At 36.6% G+C, this 18,028-nt stretch overlaps 1 protein-coding gene across 1 annotated transcript in view; it reads left to right on the top strand.

Annotated features, from left to right (window-relative positions):
• The first annotated feature begins 3,052 nt into the window (after positions 1-3,052).
• LOC127834681 (phosphatidylinositol 3,4,5-trisphosphate 5-phosphatase 2A-like) overlaps positions 3,053-18,028 on the top strand; it is a 63,734-nt gene continuing 48,758 nt past the window's right edge. The window contains exons 1-6 of the mRNA XM_052360704.1: positions 3,053-3,247; positions 11,298-11,361; positions 13,105-13,252; positions 13,847-14,012; positions 15,247-15,387; positions 16,524-16,617. Coding sequence (XP_052216664.1) covers positions 3,114-3,247; positions 11,298-11,361; positions 13,105-13,252; positions 13,847-14,012; positions 15,247-15,387; positions 16,524-16,617 — 747 coding nt within the window. The 5' untranslated portion in view covers positions 3,053-3,113. The remainder of the gene's footprint in view (positions 3,248-11,297; positions 11,362-13,104; positions 13,253-13,846; positions 14,013-15,246; positions 15,388-16,523; positions 16,618-18,028) is intronic.

Raw genomic sequence — 18,028 nt, 5'->3', positions numbered from 1 at the left:
AAAATGTTATTGCAACTGATCAAAACTGTTGTTTTATTGTTTGTTTTTGTCTTTGAGAGTTGATATGGTTTATAGATAAGGCAAGTTATTGGTGTATAAAATCATTTGATCTATTTTGAATTATTACTTTTGATCTAATGGTTTAAGACTATTCAAATGTGTCTTGTTCTGAGAAAACTGGGCATAATGCATGTGCATAAAGTGTCATCCCAGATTAGCCTGTGCAGTCCGCACAGGCTAATCAGGGACGACACTTTCCACTTTTATAGTAGTTTTAGTTTCAAGGAAGTCCCTCCTTGCCGAAAATCAAGCTAAGGTGGAAAGTGTCGTCCCTGATTAGCTTGTGCGGACTGCACAGGCTAATCTGGGATGACACTTTATGCACATGCATTATGCCCAGTTTTCTCAGAACAAGACACAAAATATAGAGTACATTAAGTTAAAATTCATATCTAAACTCTTGTAAATAGAAAAATCAGCTGTACAAAGTATTAAACTATGAGAAATCATTTTTGGTTTTAAAATGGCTAAGTGCATATTTTTATGCCCCTGTAGGGTGGCATATAGCAGTTGAACTGTCCGTCAGTCCCGTCCGTCGTCCAATACTTTAATGGTCATAACTTTTTAAATATTTAACATAGCAACTTGATATTTGGCATGCTTTTGCATGTCATGGAGCTGCACATTTTGAGTGGTGAAAGGTGAAGGTCAAGGTCATCCTTCAAGGTCAAATGTCTAATATATGGCGTCTGTCCGTCCATCAGAAAACTTAAACATTGGCCATAACTTTTTCACTATTGAAGATAGCAACTTGATATTTGGCATGCATGTGTATCTCATGGAGCTGCAAATTTTGAGTGGTGAAAGGTCAAGGTCATCCTTCAAGGTCAAAGGTCAAATTTTTGCCATATTGAAGAAAGCAACTAGATATTTAAAATGCATGCATATCTCATGGAGTGCACATTTTGAGTGGTGAAAGGTCAAGGTCATCCTCAAGGTCAAGGTCAAAGGTCATATTTTTAATATTGAAGATATTGATATCTTTTTCAATATTGAAGATAGCAACTTGATATTTTGCATGCATTTGTATCTCATGGAGGCTGCACATTTTGAGTGGTGAAAGGTCAAGGTCATCCTTCAAGGGTCAAAGGTCAAATTTTGCAATATTGAAGAAAGCAACTTGATATTTAAAATGCATGTGTATCTCATGGAGCTGCACGTTTTGAGTGGTGAAAGGTCAAGGTCATCCTTCCAAGGTCAAAGGTCAAATTTATGGCTTCATAGCAGCGCAATAGTGGGCATTGTGTTTTTGACAAACACATCTCTTGTTATTTCTCATTAGATCTAACATTGTTATATTTACCTAGTACTCAAGTCAATGCTTCTCACGTGGGTGACCTGGATTTAATCCATTTATGCCTAGCGTCTAGAAAAAGGCCTTGGCAAACAGCGTAGACCCAGATCTCATCAGAGTCTGCGCTGTTTGCTTAAAGGAATTTCTCTTAGAAATATTCTAAATATCGAAATAAATATACTAGACATCCTTAATTTTGGAAATAAATTGATCCAATTTAGAAGGAAGGGAGAGTCCACTAGGCATACATGGGTTAATCCCTGTTCCTGGAAGCATGTGAGTGTGGTTGTGGTCACAATATTGAACAGGTGGAGTTTCTTTCAGCTACTCTGTCTTCTCACACACAACACAAGACCACACCAAAATAAAAATACACTGTAACTCCAATATAAAGCGCTCCGTTATAACGCTGAATCCAATATAACGCGGAGGGTGCTTGGAACCCATTTTTTCTCCAACCTTCCATTTGATTTCTGATTCAAATCGGTATTATGCAACTTCATGTATTTTCAGACAATGCAAAGATGGCGGGAATCACAGTCATGTTGATTGCTTTATTCAACCGTCCGTTGAACCGATTATAATCGCCTCGAGGTTAAACAACACCGACAGCTAATTGGTGTTAATCTGTTGTGTAATGTCAATAAAGGTGTGAAAAACTCGCGTGTCAGTGTTTATTACATGTATTCCTCATCAGAGCGGTTCAGTGCGATAATTTCCATAAGTTAAGTGCAAGCGGGATAGTTATACAATTCAAGTAATTCAAAACGATTGTAACATTCTTACTTTGATATGGTTGCAGTTTGACTATATTAAATGAGCGGCTGTGAAATATACTGCTTACTGTATAAAACAACTTTTTCTGTCATTTCATTATCATTCTAGTATTATGTCATTTAATCTTTCAGTTCGTGTATAAGAAATTAAATAATGCAGACGATTCATTTACATGCGAACGCAGTGTACCGGCAATTGTTAACATAGTTTCACTTTCATTTTCGCGCGGTATCAGAAAGTCCCTGGGAAACACGTTTTTTGCATGCATATGACGCAATAAAACAATTTTTGTACATTAGTTGTATTGCATTCAATCTAAATTTAAAGTCGCTCGTCTAATGAAAGCTCTGCCCCATAATGCACTGTACTCTTAACACTTCTGAAAATGGCATATATGCGAACGGTTGTGTTTACGAATTTCTTAAACATATATCGTCATTAATGTTCAAGATTATTATTTTTTAAGTGATGTTGTAATTTCATTGGATTATTGGATAAATGTGCACATAAGAAAAGCGGTATGTATACTGTTATCGATACGATTCGGTTTATATGCATGTATTTGCGTCAACACAGCATGGCAATATACATGACCTATATTATAGGCTATTCTATACCTGTTTTTTTTATAGCGCCCTGCAGTAAATGAGCTCAAAACCTATAACGCGGATCCGTTATAGCGCTGTTTCGCGGCTTGGACCCCATTGACAGCGCTATATTGGAGTTACAGTGTATATTTAAGTAAAAAACAATAGCTGAACATTTGAGCTTTATTAAAAAAAATCATCCCAACTTTCGTGAGTCAAATAGTTAATTAGGTAGGAGTGATTTGACACACTCTTGGTTCTCACATTATGTAGCCACCTCATAAACTTCGAAATACACACACATGCACAGACACACTCAACTTTCCTAAAATTGTTCTCTACTTTGTGATTCCAGGTACACGAGGCCCCCACAGTTACGTGACATCCATACGAGGATGTCCGTTGCATTCTTTCACAAGGGGATCACACGCTTCCAGGCCGAGGTGCTGCTGACCCAGGCCAAGGATGATGGGAGTTTCCTTGTGCGTGACTCAGAGTCCCTGTCTGGAGCGTACGTCCTCTGTGTGCTGTAAGTAGGCCAAGGGGCTCGCTTTGATTATCATTCATGTGGGTTTTTAGCATTTTCATAAAGAAACAACCTAAGGGAATATTAACTTTGATTGTTTCAAGTTAAATTTCTTTTCATATATAATATGTGAAATCCTGGTTTTCTGCTTATAAAAGGCACACACAATATTAATTCAAGCAATATTTACTTGTTTTAAACCTGTAAAGTTCAAAATATAAGAACGTACTAGATACCTTTGTAATATTATGATTTAAAAAAGTTTATTTAGTATTCACAGAGGGGTTGATGAATATGTCCTGGATAACTTTGTGGTAAAGGTGATCCTATTGGGTGAATAAGGCTATTCTTGTAAGTCACTGTAATCATGACCAGTGTGGTCCATAGTCCTTAGCAATTAATGATGGCCCACTTTGAAGAAGCAGGGGTAAAGGTGTATTGCTTTACACATGTCTGTCAGTTGGTTGCTGCCTTGGTCAGTTGGTTGCTGCCTCAGACAGTTGGCTTGTTGGTCAGTAGATCATTTCATTTCCATGTGGTCCCATGATCAGGCAATCAGCCTATGATCCTGCCATTTGATATGATTGTCCCTTCAGATGAAAGGAAAAGACTAATTGATTTTGTGTTTAACATGGTCAAAGGTCAAGGTCAAATGGGCTTGAACCATGAAATTTGAACCACACTGGTTTACCTTTTGTCCTACAATCATGGAATTTGGTATGATGGTTTCTCGATATGACAAGAAGCTGGCTATCAATGCTAGCATTCACTGGTCCAAAGGAACATGATATGACAGACCATTTTTTTTCTCAATGAAATCTTGACCCATCATTATGCAATTAGTTATTTGATGGTTACTAGGGATGAGAGGAAGACTTCTTATGAGATTGAGGTTGCAGGGACAAATGCAAATGCAAGTGGTGAGATGAGATGGTGTGTGTGTGTATGGGGGGGGGGGGGGGGGGGGGGGGTAAACATGTTATGCAAACATATCTTGTTTATATTTTATTGAATCCAACTACAGTCAATCTTGTATTTAGAGACCACTAAAGGGAGTAACCAAAAGTGGTCTCTTAATAAAATGGTCTTTAAATTAAAAAAAGGCCATTTGTGATGGATGCGGACCATTGATTTTAAATCCAGATATCGGATTATCTCCTTTTAACACAGGTATTTCTGCTTTTGTAATCAAATGAATCTAAATATAAATAAAATGAATAAAACATTTTTTTACTAAAATAAGTTGTATTTGTTCTCTCTAATTCTAAATACAATGTAAATGGTTTGCACGGAGAATGGGTTTTTCCGACTCCAAACTCATTCGCGATTAAATTTACGTGCACTTTTACTCTTTGACACTTCCAATACCCGATTTTTTCTGATTTAATACTTTCCGTTTTGACATTTTAATTTCTGCATGTAAGCTTATATATATATATATATATATATATATATATGACTCGATTATGGTACATAGGGAAATAAATAAAACACCTTGATTGAAAACTAAATAAACACGCCTGATTGGAAAATTTGCTAACACAAACTAATTAGCATAATAACAATTACATTTTGTAATGAACAGATTTCGGTACATGTTACCGATTAATAGTTTATGTTTTACACCTCTCGAGAACACTGTGAAAATGTTTGTCGCGTTGGCGCATTGTTTCTGCAATAAAATCGGCGATCAAATTTGTCACTTAACGTCCCAGATAGTAAACTCTTTAACCCGTAGACTGAACTGGCAATACCTCACTGTATTATTCGACACCAAAAATTGATACGCAGTCAGCATTAACACTGGTCAGAACCGGTCATCGAGACAAAGGAAAATGGCTGGTGTGAAATCAAAACAAAGGTGTAATCGTTTATGTTATCGGCTTAGATAAACAATCAACACTGATTTGTCCCTGAATGGTCAACAGATTTACCACTTTTACCTTAAAGCGGTCGCTTAATTCAAGACTCGGGCATCATAATACACTAAAATCAGCGGTCACTGGTTGCGTAAGACAAAAGTCACTTAATACAACATGAAAATATAGGTAAAACGCTCGGGGCGGGATTTAAAGTGGTCGCATAAGACAAAAGTCGCTTAATTCAAGTGGTCGCAAGCACAAGATTGACTGTACTATGGCTAACCTTTTTTGGGGTTAAATTTACTGCTAACATTAAGGTGCAATATCATTTCTTTCTTTTCTGCACTCACACTGTTTTGCAAAAATTGATATGCCAGGACACCAAAGATGTTTATCTTTATCAGTTATTTTTAAGATTGAGAAATGGTCATGAAAAGCGTGATAGAAAATATCAAGTTACAGGCTGTACAGAAAATCGTGCTTAACAAACAAAGAACTTTCCTTATTTTACACCTGTAGGGGAATTTTGTGTTTAAACTTGTTACATGAATTGTCAGATATGGACTGGTATTATATTACGGCTTCTTGTATACCAAGGAATCTATTTCACTTAAGATATCGCATTGAAGGATTCTTGTGTGTTTTTAGCTCACCTGTCACAAAGTGACATGGTGAGCTTATGTGACCATGTGATGTCCAGCGTCCGTTGTGTGTGCGTGCGTGTGTGCGTGCGTCCGTCCGTCAACAATTTGTTTGTGTAGACAGTAGAGGTCACAGTTTTCATCTTATCTTTATGTAATTTGGTCAGAATGTTTATCTTGATGAAATCTGGGTTGGGATTGTATTTGGGTCATCTTGGGTCAAAAACTAGGTCACTAGGTCAAAAACTAGGTCAAATAAAAGACAATTCTTGTGTAGACAATAGAGGTTGCAGTTTTCATCCAATCTTTATGAAATTTTGTCAGAATGTTTATTTTAATAAAATCTGGGTTGGGATTGTATTTGGATCATCTGGGGTCAAAAACTAGGTCACTAGGTAAAAAACTAGGTCAAATAATAGAAAAACCTTGTGTAGACAGTAGAGGTTACAGTTTTCATCCAATCTTTATGAAATTTGGTCAGAATGTTTATCTTGATGAAATCTGGGAAGGGATTGTATTTGGGTCATCTGGGGTCAAAAACTAGGTCACTAGGTCAAATAATAGAAAAACCTTGTGTAGACAAAAGAGGTCGCAGTTTTCATCCAATCTTTATGAAATTTGGTCAGAATGTTTATCTTGATGAAATCTGGGTTCTGATTGTATTTGGGTCATCTGAGGTAAAAAAACGAGGTCACTAGGTCAAATAATAGAAGAAAACATCAACAATTTGTTTGTGTAGACAGTAGAGGTCACAGTTTTCATCCAATCCTTATGAAATTTGGTCAGAATGTTTATCTTGATGAAATTTGGGTTGGGATTTTTTGGGGTCATCTGGGGTCAAAAACTAGGTCACTAGGTCAAAAACTAGGTCACTAGGTTAAATAATAGAAAAACCATTGTATAGACAATAGAGGTCACAGTTTTCATCCAATCTTTATGAAATTTGGTCAGAATGTTTATCTTGATGAAATCTGGGTTGGGATTGTATTTGGGTCATCAGTGGTCAAAAACTAGGTCACTAGGTCAAATCTTAGAAAAACCTTGTGAAGACAATATAGATCATAGTTTTCAGCTAATCTTAATGAGATGTGGGCAGAATGTTTATCTTGATAATATCTGATTTTGGATCGTATATGGGTCATCTCGGGTCAAAAATTAGGTCACCAGGCCAATTCTAGTAAAACCTAGTGTAGATAAAAGAGGCCACAGTTTTCATAATGTCTTTATGTAATTTTGTCAGAATGTATTGATTGATAAAGTCTGGCTTGGGATTGTATATGGGTCTGATAGAATTTAAGTTGATGTAGCAAGGTTAGTCAGGTGAGCGATTCAGGGCCATCATTGCCCTCTTGTTTTATTTTATGAGTTTTTGCAACCCAATTCTTTAATTGCATCCTTATCCACAAAATCATGGGTTCAAAGAATCACTCAAACTTTCAGATTGTTGTGGATTTAGCTTTTTTTAAGCTATAATTATATCAACAGCTGATGCCTTGCATAGATTGACAATAACTTTGGTTGTAATAAATGATCATATTAATTTTGTATGATTTACTGAAAATCATGATGTTTTTCATGCCGCATTAGACTATGTTGTCAAGATAACTAACAGTGTTTGGGCACTGAAACTTTGATTTTGCCTAAAGGAACTTCTAGAAAGTTCAACAATATTTTTATTCTTGATTTGAAGAAGTAACTTTATAGTGTTCAGTCTGAGACTGTTATCAAAATATAGAAAGGGAATATTGTATTGCCCTAACTGAAACCTCTAGCTCACTCCAGCACAGATTTCAAGGGCTAATAAGCTCAACTGTCATTGCCTGATTACACTGTAACTCCAATATAACGCGAATGACGGGGTCCAAGCCACGCAACACCGTTATAAACGGACAGCGTTATAAGTTTTGAGCTTATTTATTTTAGGGGCTATAAAAACAGGTAAAGACTATAGCCTATAATATAGGTCCTGTGTATCGTCATGCTGTGTTGTCATCCGCAAATGCATGCATGTAAACCGAATCGAACGATAACACTGTATAACTACCGCTTTTCTAATGTGCACATTTATCCGATAATCCAATATAATTACATCACTTACGAAAAAATAATGTTTAACATTTAAGACAAGAAATATGTTTACGAAGTTCGTAAACAAATTCATATGCCTACGCCATTTTTCAGAAAAATTAGTACAGTGCATTATGGGACACAGCTTTCATTGGACGAGCGAATTTAGATTGAATGCAATACGATACATGTACAAAGAAATGTTTTATTGCGTCATACGCAGCATGTGAAAAACGTGCTTTCCGTGGACTTTCTGATAACGGGCAAAAATTTAAGTGCATCTCTGTTAACTATTACACTGCGTTAGCATGTAAATAAATCGTCAGGATTTTTAAATTTATTTTTCGTATACGTACTGAAACATTAAACACACACAAAGATATTTTTATTTATCAAGCATGTGTAGCATATAATAAACGATAACACACTTACTCAGCCATAGTTTATACAATGAAATACAATACACGATAAATACAAAACATAAACAGGTAATCGTTTTAAATAACTTTAATTTGATAATTATTCCGCTTGCAGTTGCCTTATTGAAATTAGCGCATCGAACCGCTCTGATAGGGAATACATGTAATAAACACCGACTCGCGAGTTTTCACACCTTTATTGACATTACACAACAGATTAACACCAATTAGCTGTCGAGTGTCGTTTAACCTCTAATCGGTTAAAATCAGTTAAACGGACGGATAAAGCAATCAAGCTGTGATCGCCGGCTTCTTTGAATTTATGAAAAATACATGAAGTTGCATAACATGGACTTGAATCAGAAATGGAAGGTTGGAGAAAAAACGGGATCCAAGCACCCCCCGCGTTATATTGGACACAGCGTTATAACGGACCGCAATATAATGGAGTTAAAGTGTATTAATTAATATGCATTGCCATTAATGACATTGTTAATATTTAAAAAAAATCCTAGTTTTAGTCACAACAACAAGATTTTTTCCGAATCCAAATGGACCTGACCTCTTTACCAAAATAGTGAAAAAAATACTGTTTAAAATAATTGTTCTTAAAACGCCATATTTAAGACAATTGTTTTACTGAAGATGATTTACTTTTCATGATTTATGGGGAATGGATTCCAGGATGAAGCAAGTGCCAGATTTTTGTCAAGAACATCTGTTGTCTGGCAAAGCTCTCTGGTACCTCAACAATTTTCTGTAAAATTTCATTCCCCCTGCAATGAGTGTGCAATGCTTGCATGTATGGCGAGATACGCAAGTTGGTGCTGGATTCTGGAAATGTGAATGGAGAGTGTGCTGTGGATGCTTATGTGACTAGAGGAGTATCAGTTTAATATAGGTATCGCAAAGTAACTGATTCAAAAAGTGATTACTAAGGGTATATGATTTTAACCCATTTAAGCCTAGTGGACTCTCCCATCCTTCTAAATTGGATCAATTTATTTCCTAAATAAGGGATGTCTAGTATATTTATTTCTATATTTAGAATATTTCTTACAGAAATTCCTTTAAGCAAACAGTGCAGACCCTGATGAGACTCCGCATCATGCGGCGTCTCATCTGGGTCTGCGCTGTTTGCCAAAGCCTTTTTTCTAGACGCTAGGCATAAATGGGTTAAGGGTATGGTTATTGCTCTATTATCTTTGCAAGTTTTTCCTAGGATATCTGCATATATGACTTGCATTAGGAATGCATAAATGAAAAGTAAATGCTTGTATCTTGTTGTAATTGGGATTTAAAATAAGGCACACATTTTCCAGTTCTAAAGATTTTGTACTTTGCCAACTTGATTTCTAAGTGCCCCCAACATTCCAGCATTTTAGTTCGAAAGTTAGTGAGGAAAACACATGACATTATATTTGATTTTTAGCTCACCTGAAAAAAAAAGGTGAGCTTTTGTGATCGGTCTTTGTCCATCGTCTGTCCGTCCGTCCACATTTGTTTGTAAACACTCTAGAGGCCACATTTTTTTGGCGGATTTTCATGAAACTTGGTAAGAAGCTTTGTCCCAATGATATCTCTGTCGAGTATGAAACTGGGTCATGCCGGGGCAAAAACTAAGTCACTAGGTCAAAAAAAAGAAAAACCTTGTAAACACTGTAGAAGTTACATTTCATGCCCAATCTTCATGTTACTTTGTCAAAATGTTTGTCTTAATGATATGTTGGTTGAGTTCATTAGTGGTTCCAGTCCATTGAAAAACATGGCCACCAGTGGGCGGGGCAGTTTTCCTTATTTGGCTATAGAGAAACCTTGTAAACACTCTAAAAGTCACAATTTTAGCCCAATTATCATGAAACTTAGTCAAAACATTGGTTTTATTGATATCTCGAACGAGTTCGAAAATGGTCCAGATTGGTGAAAAAACATGGCCGCCAGTGGGCGGGGCATTTTTCTCTATAATTATTATGTATGAAGTGAAAACATGTGAACACTATAGAAGTCACATTTTTGGCACAATTTTAATGAAATTTGATCAGAACATTTGTTTCCTAGATACGAGAGTTTAGTTTGAAAATGGTTCAGGTCCGTTGAATAACATGGCTAATGGGGGGGGGCCAGTTTTCTTATGTTTATATAGTAAAAAATTAAAGCTTGTGAATACTCTAGAAGTCACATTTTTTGCCCAATCATCATGAAACTTGGTGAAAAGATTGGTTTTATATATATCTCAGATGAGTTCGCAAATGATCCCAATCGGTCAGCAAATATGGCCATTAGGGGTGGGGGGTGGTGGGGCAGTTTTCCTTATATGACTAGAGAGAAACCTTGTGAACACTATAGATGTCACATTTTTTGCCTAATCATCGTGAAACTTAGTCAATACATTTGTTCGATTGATTTCTCTGACAAGTTGGAAAATGGCTTAGATCGGTGAACAAAACACTTTTTAGCTCACCTGATTGCTCAGGTGAGATTTTAGGATGGGTCTTTGTCCGCCGTCCGTCCGTCCACATTTTTAAACACTCTAGCATTCACATTTCTCAAGCATTATTTATCAAAGTTGCTGAAAGATCTCCGTCAAGTTTGATAATGAGCAAAGTTGCATAATTAATAATAATGTCTCTAATAGATTGTCAAAATTTTCATTATATTATACAAAATCCTTGTTAACTCTCTTGAGGTCACAATTTTGTTTCAGATTTTATTAATCTTGGTCATAATATCTATTTATTTAAGCAAAGTTTGATGTTTGGTCATGGGGGTCAACTCAAAATATAGGTCACCAGGTCATATCTTACAAAAACAAAAACACTCCATAATGGTTCAATAATGATGAAACTTTACCAGGATGTATGTCTGGACAATATCTAGGTCAAATTTGACGTTTGATTTATGATTGAATGAACCCACTCCTCTCAGGTGAGCGAACTAGGGCCATTTTGGCCCTCTTGTTTTAATTCTTTGCAGGTGGCAATCCAAGTTTTGATTTCTTTGATTTTTAAAGGATGCTTTTCATTGTGCACAAGATATCATCTATGGATTGTTGCACTGTTTACAGAATGCAATCCAAGGTGCATCAGTACAGGGTTCTACCTGGCCCAGACTGCAAGCTGCATGTTCAGGTAACTTACAAGAATAACTCACATTGTAGCCACAAGTTGGTATCCATAGGAGCCTCACTGTAGGGAAACTTGGCTTAATGCAATATTTTAATAAATTGTCTTTTTTCAATAATGCATTGTATGCAGTTTTACCTTTAGTATTTAATATATTTTGGAAAGTAAAAGTAAAGTAGATACTTAAACTTATAATATTGCTTCATTATGCCCCCCTACGAAGAAGAGGTGGTATATTGTTTTGCTGGATGTCGGTCTGTATGTCAGTCAGTCTGTCGGTAGACCAGTTCGTTTCCGATCAATAACTTGTCAACGAATTGACCAATTGGCTTGATACTTCACATGTGCATTGGCCTTGGACAGTAGAAGACCCCATTGAAATTGGGGTCACCAGGTCAAAGGTCAAGGTCGCTATCTCACTAAGTGTGAAAATCATTTCCAATCAATAATTTGTTAACCAACTGACCCATTGGCTTGATACTTAACATGTGCATTGGCCTTGGACAGTAGATGACTTCTATAGTAATGGGGGTCACAAGGTCAAAGGTTAAGGTCACTATCACAATAAGTGTGAAAATCGTTTCCAATCAATAAATTGTCAACAAATTGACTGATTGGCTTGATATTTCACATGTGCATAGGCCTTGTACAGTAGATGACCCCTATTGAAATTGGGGTTACTTGGTGAAAGGTCAAGGTCACTGTCACAATAAGTGGGGAAATTGGTTCCGATCAATAACTCATCAACGTATTGACCGATTTGCTTGATACTTTGCATGTTTATTGGCCTTAACCTGAGTAGATCACCCCTATTGAAAATTGGGTCATTAGGTCAAAGGTCAAGGTCACTGTCACAGTAAGTGGGAAAATCATTTCCGATCAATGACTGGTCAACAAATTGACCGATTGGCTTGATACTTCCCAGGTGCATTGGAATTGGAAAGTATATGACCCTTATTGAAATTGGGATCACTAGATCAAAGGTCATGGTCACTGTCGCAATAAGTTGGAAAATCCTTTCTGGTCAATAACTTTTCAATGAATAAACGGATTGGCTAGATACCTCCCATGTGAATTGGCCTTGGACAATAGATTACCCCTATTGCAATTAAGGTCACTAAGTCAGAGGTAAAAGTCGCTGTCACAATAAGTGTGAAAATTGTTTCTGATCAATAACTCATCAACAAATTGACTGATTGGCTTGATACTTCACATGTGCATTGGCCTTGGACAGTAGATGATTTCTTTTGAAATTAGGGTTACTAGTTCAAAGCTCTGTTATGGGGGCATATGAATCGGACAGCGGAACTCTTGTTTAAATGGATTTGCTACAAAACTTGATGTTAATTGGATTTTATCTTTAATTCTAACAAAATGAAACTATGCCCATGTGTGCATGAAAGCATTTTAAAATTACAACTATAATGATAAAATTACATCACTGTTACGAAAAAAGTGATGGAAAAATGTTTATTATACTTAAGGTATAGACAGATAAATACAAATGAAAAATGCAACAGGGACATGAAATAAATGTAAATTTATGTCCATCCAAAGTGTGATGTCTTATATAATAGTCACATAGTAAAGTGTTGATGTAAAATAGACTTTCATGGTAGCATAATGTAAAATAGACTTTCATGGTAGCATAGTGCACTGAATTAATGACAAATCCTTAGATTATCTTCCTAAGGCAAACAAGAAGACACAGCAAACCTATTATACAGTGTGCATGGTTTGTGATTGCAGTCAGAAGGAGGTACTATTCAGCGAGGTTACAACGACCTGACAGAGCTGATAGCAGACTACATCAAGAAGAAGGAGAACAATGGCCTGATTTGTGCCTTGGTGCACCCTGTACCACCAGATGGCTCCTCAGAAGATGTCACTCTCTCAGGTAGGGAATGCTGCATCCATGTCATGTCTTTCTTACTCTTTCCAAAACGAATGATCCCTTTACTGCTAAGAAGCAAAGAGAAAAAGCTTTATGCAACCAGCATAAAACCTGCGAGTAATTTGCAGTCTGTTCAGGTATTATGCTGTTTGCTGCTCATCAGTATGTTAGGGTTGGAAATGAAGCCTTGTAAACTTGAGTCTTGTAATAAAGGACTTTAATATTATTGGATTTTTGGACAACAAATATGTCAAAATGCTTATCTAAGTGGTAAAGGATTAAATATAAGATTTTGTACCTTTTGGCACCCATGATAAGCTGTGTGGTCGTGGTTTTCAAAATGAGCTGCGTTATGGTAAAACTGGGTCTGATGCATATGAATAAAGTTTTGTCCCAGATTAACCTGATTAGTCTGCCTTATATATTATAGACTGGATTTTCGTTCAGAAAATACTTACTTTTTAGAAAAAATGGCATAAAGTGGAAAGTTTTGTCCTTGATAAACTTACTGCAAAAGCTTGTTTAGGACTTTTCTTTATCCTCACGCATTAAGCCCAGTTTTTCCAAAATGTTGCTAAAATGAACACAATATTTCAGATGATGAGGATGACGAGGAAGATGAGGAGGATGAAGACGAAGACTTTGTTGAGATGCCCCCTCTCAGAAGTCCACCTCCTGGCCAGAAAGAGCGCAAATCCAACGGTCATGCGGACCATGACAAACTAGATCTCCAGAAAAGATTCACACAACTTGATCTGTCACAGTGTGTACAAGATAAAAAAAAAAACTAACAAGTTTTTTATTTTCTTCGTAAGATATTACAGACATGCACACATACATACAAGCATTTATTAAACATAGTATTTTAAGAACATGTATTGGAGGGGAACATAAACTATTCTTTCCATAAGATACAACATGCATACATGCAAGCATGTTATTTACAGAATATTTAAGTGCAGCTATTTGAGTACAGCATACATGAAGTTATGAAACATACATTCATTTTACAATTCATACGATTTAATATTGCTAGCACTATAGCAACAAATTTGCTTACATATATTATAAAACTTTTGTTGTAGGTATGTACATCTTTTGTCTGTATTTACCCTTTGCATGCTGGGAAATTTGTCTTCTGCTAAAATGTTGTCTGCTGAATTTCTAAAATTAGCATTTTCTTCGATTTTTTTCAAAGAATACTATCAGAATAGCAAACAGTTTGGATCCTGATGAGATGCCACGTTCTGTGGCGTCTCATCTGGATCCAAACTGTTTGCAAAGGCCTTCAAAATTCGGTTCCCGCACTGAAAGGGTTAAATTGTGTGTACAAGATTTACAATTGAGCCTCATTCTGTGAAAACTGGGCTTAATGCATGTGCGTGAAGTGACGTTCCAGATTAGCCTGTGCTGTCTGCACAAGCAAATCAAGGACGACACTTTCTGCTTTTATGGGGTTTTGCGATTAACGGATGTCTGTTTTTAACACAAAAATCCAGTGTAGGCGAAAATTATTGCCCCTGATTATCCTGAGTTTACTGCACAGGCTTATTTGGGACAAGCCCTAAAGCACTTGCATAAAGTCCTTTTTCCCAAATTGTGGCTCAATTTAACTCTGAAATACCCATATATGGTGATGAAAAAAGTATTTGTATTTTTGTATTTATAGTAGCATATTGATATTGAGCTGTTACTTTCTTGTAGTTGGAAATGTATGCATTGTATTGCTTTCCCCGTAATAATTCTTTATGAAAAATCTAATAATGACACATGGTACAAAACTCATTTACATATGGCCAAACAATATCTAAAAAAGAGCAGCATAAGCAGAAATTTGAATGGTAAAACTGCAACAAATTGTTATTTGAGACTTATTAAGGATTTATATTCCACACTAAAAATGATCATTGAATAAGTCTGTGTCTTTTAAAACTTGAGCCTTTAAATGTTAATTTATTGCATGATTGCACTTTGACCCGACATTGTTGACCTTTCAGATGTGAAGCCAAGTTCAAGCAGGCCTTGAAGGACTACATAGACCATGGTGTGTCAAAGGACTCTGCCTCTCTGAATGCCGGGGACTCAGAACTGCACGAGTTCACAAAGCTACTCGAGTCCACTGCTGATGGACTCAGGAGGTAACCCAGTAGAGCCTGTAGTCACTGAGCTATGAAATGAGCTGTGTTTTTGGGTGTAATGTTAAGTCCTAGGGACTGCCTTACTGCATAGACTGGATTTTGGCTAAGAAGAGACTTCCTTTGAACATAAAAGCGGAAAGTTATGACCCTGGTGAGCCTTTGCAGACTGCATGAGCCTGTGCAGACTGCATGAGCCTGCGCAGACTGCATGAGCCTGCGCAGACTGCATGAGCCTGCGCAGACTGCATGAGCCTGCGCAGACTGCTAAGGCTAATTTGGGATGACACTTAACACACATGCATTAAGCCCAGTGGCCTATTATTTTTTAATATTCACTTAAGAATTAAGTCCATATAATGTATTATATAATATAAATAAATACCATTCCAAGAACAAAAACTTTGCTTCTTTGATTTACTGCAGTCTTTAATTATGACAAAAAACCAGCTTTACTTTATGTTATTATAGCTTGTTATAACTGTTCTGATAGTCATTAATTTCGTTAGCATACATAACATGTATAAATTGTGTTCTTTATTTATACTTGGTTTTCTACAATATTCTGTTTCATGTGAAAAAACAATTGACCTGCTTTCTGGGAAGATGGGTCTTAATTCATGTGCGTAGTGTCATTTCATATTAACCTGTGCAGTTCTTTGGCAAATTAGGCATGTCATTTCCCGCCTTAACTGGATTTTTGTCCATAAGAGACTTCCTTTGTAGGAAAAGTGCCATTAAAGCAGAAAGTGTCGTCCTTTATTAGACTTCTCAGGCTTATCTTGGAAGACAATTTATGCAAATGCATTAAACCCTACTTCCCAGAACAAGGCTCAATAACGTATTAGTCAGTTTGTTAAATATGACAGCCAGTGTTTACCAGGATGTTCCAGTTAAAGACAAACACATGAAAGTGGTTTTGAGATTAGGTGTCACCCTTGAGAATGTTGTATATATCTAATATGTAATGGTTCTACCCAGGACCCAGACTCAAAATATGTACTGCATGGTTCTACCCAGAACCCAGTCTCAAAATATGTACTGCATGGTTCTACCCAGGACCCAGACTCAAAATATGTACTGGTTCTACCCAGGACTCAGACATAAAAATGTAGCATAATTCTTTCCTTATTTTTTAGAGAACTGGACAAGTTCATGAGGAACATTGACACTCTTCATGAGCTGTTGAGGGTTGGGGACAGAAAACACTCAACACTGGATTCCAAACAAAAGGTACGAGTGCAGTCATACAGTCAGAGAAATGTTTACCACATGGAGACATATTTGGGTGATTACAAATTACAAAATTACTTTTTGTACTGATGTTTGGGAAAAACCAGCCGAGTGTTGGCATGTATTTGAAGAACTGTATTGTACATTTAAGGAAGCTTCTTTTTCTAATAATTTGTTATATAAAATTATTTTTCTTTGTCTATCAATAACTGTGTTTGTTTGATGTAAAATTGAAATTAGAATTATAATTTAGACCTAGGGTAAATGAAATTTAAGTGCAAGGTAGGACATAAATATTTATTGACCCCTACCGGTTTCACCAGAGGGGACTTATGGTATGCGCTCTGTGTGTCCGTTAGTCTGTCAGTCAGTGAGTCTGTCACACTTTTCTGGATCCTGCTAGATAGCTTTTAAAGTTCTTAATATTTTTTCATGAAACTTGAAACATGGATAGATGGCAATAAGGACATTATGCACGTCATTTCATTTTGTTCCTTCGTCAAAAATTCTGGTTACTTTGGCAACAAATAAAAAAAAATCTGGCAATGGTGGAGCCGGTAGGGGACATATATTGCTTGGCAATAGTCTTGATAGTTGGAAAATTATACTTATTTTTTATGTTGTTTATGTCTGAGTATTTGGATTTTTGTGTCACAAAACTTATGACAAGATATTTAGAAAACTGCTTCTTGACATGTGGTATTTTAGGTGTCCCTTCATGTGATACTTAGTTGACTGGTTACTGTAATGTACATTTCCGTTAATATTTTCTTTCACGCCATAGTTTAGAGAACATTTGGGTGTAATATGATATTTTTAATGACTTTTCCTTTTTACTATTTTTATCCCCCCCTTCGAAGAAGAGGGGGTATATTGCTTTGCTCATGTCGGTCTGTCGGTCCGTCCACCAGGTGGTTGTCAGACGATAACTCAAGAACGCTTGGGCCTAGGATCATGAAACTTCATAGGTACATTGATCATGACTCGCAGATGACCCCTAATAATTTTGAGGTCACTAGGTCAAAGGTCAAGGTCACGGTGACCCGAAATTGTAAAATGGTTTTCGGATGATAACTCAAGAACGCATACGCCTAGGATCATGAAACTTCATGGGTAGATTGATCATGACTCGCAGATGACCCCTATTGATTTTGAGGTCACTAGGTCAAAGGTCAAGGTCACGGTGACCCGAAATAGTAAAATGGTTTTCGGATGATAACTCAAGAACGCATACGCCTAGGATCATGAAACTTCATAGGTAGATTGATCATGACTTGCAGATGACCCCTATTGATTTTGAGGTCACAAGGTCAAAGGTCAAGGTCACGGTGACCCGAAATAATAAAATGATTTTCGGATGATAACTCAAGAACGCTTTTGCCTAGGATCATGACACTTCATAGGTACATTG

This window comes from Dreissena polymorpha, chromosome 6 (assembly GCF_020536995.1).
Source record: "Dreissena polymorpha isolate Duluth1 chromosome 6, UMN_Dpol_1.0, whole genome shotgun sequence".
Classification (NCBI taxonomy): Eukaryota; Metazoa; Mollusca; class Bivalvia; order Myida; family Dreissenidae; genus Dreissena; species Dreissena polymorpha.
Note: the sequence above shows the minus strand (reverse complement) of the source record. Positions and strands in the feature narration are given on the sequence as shown.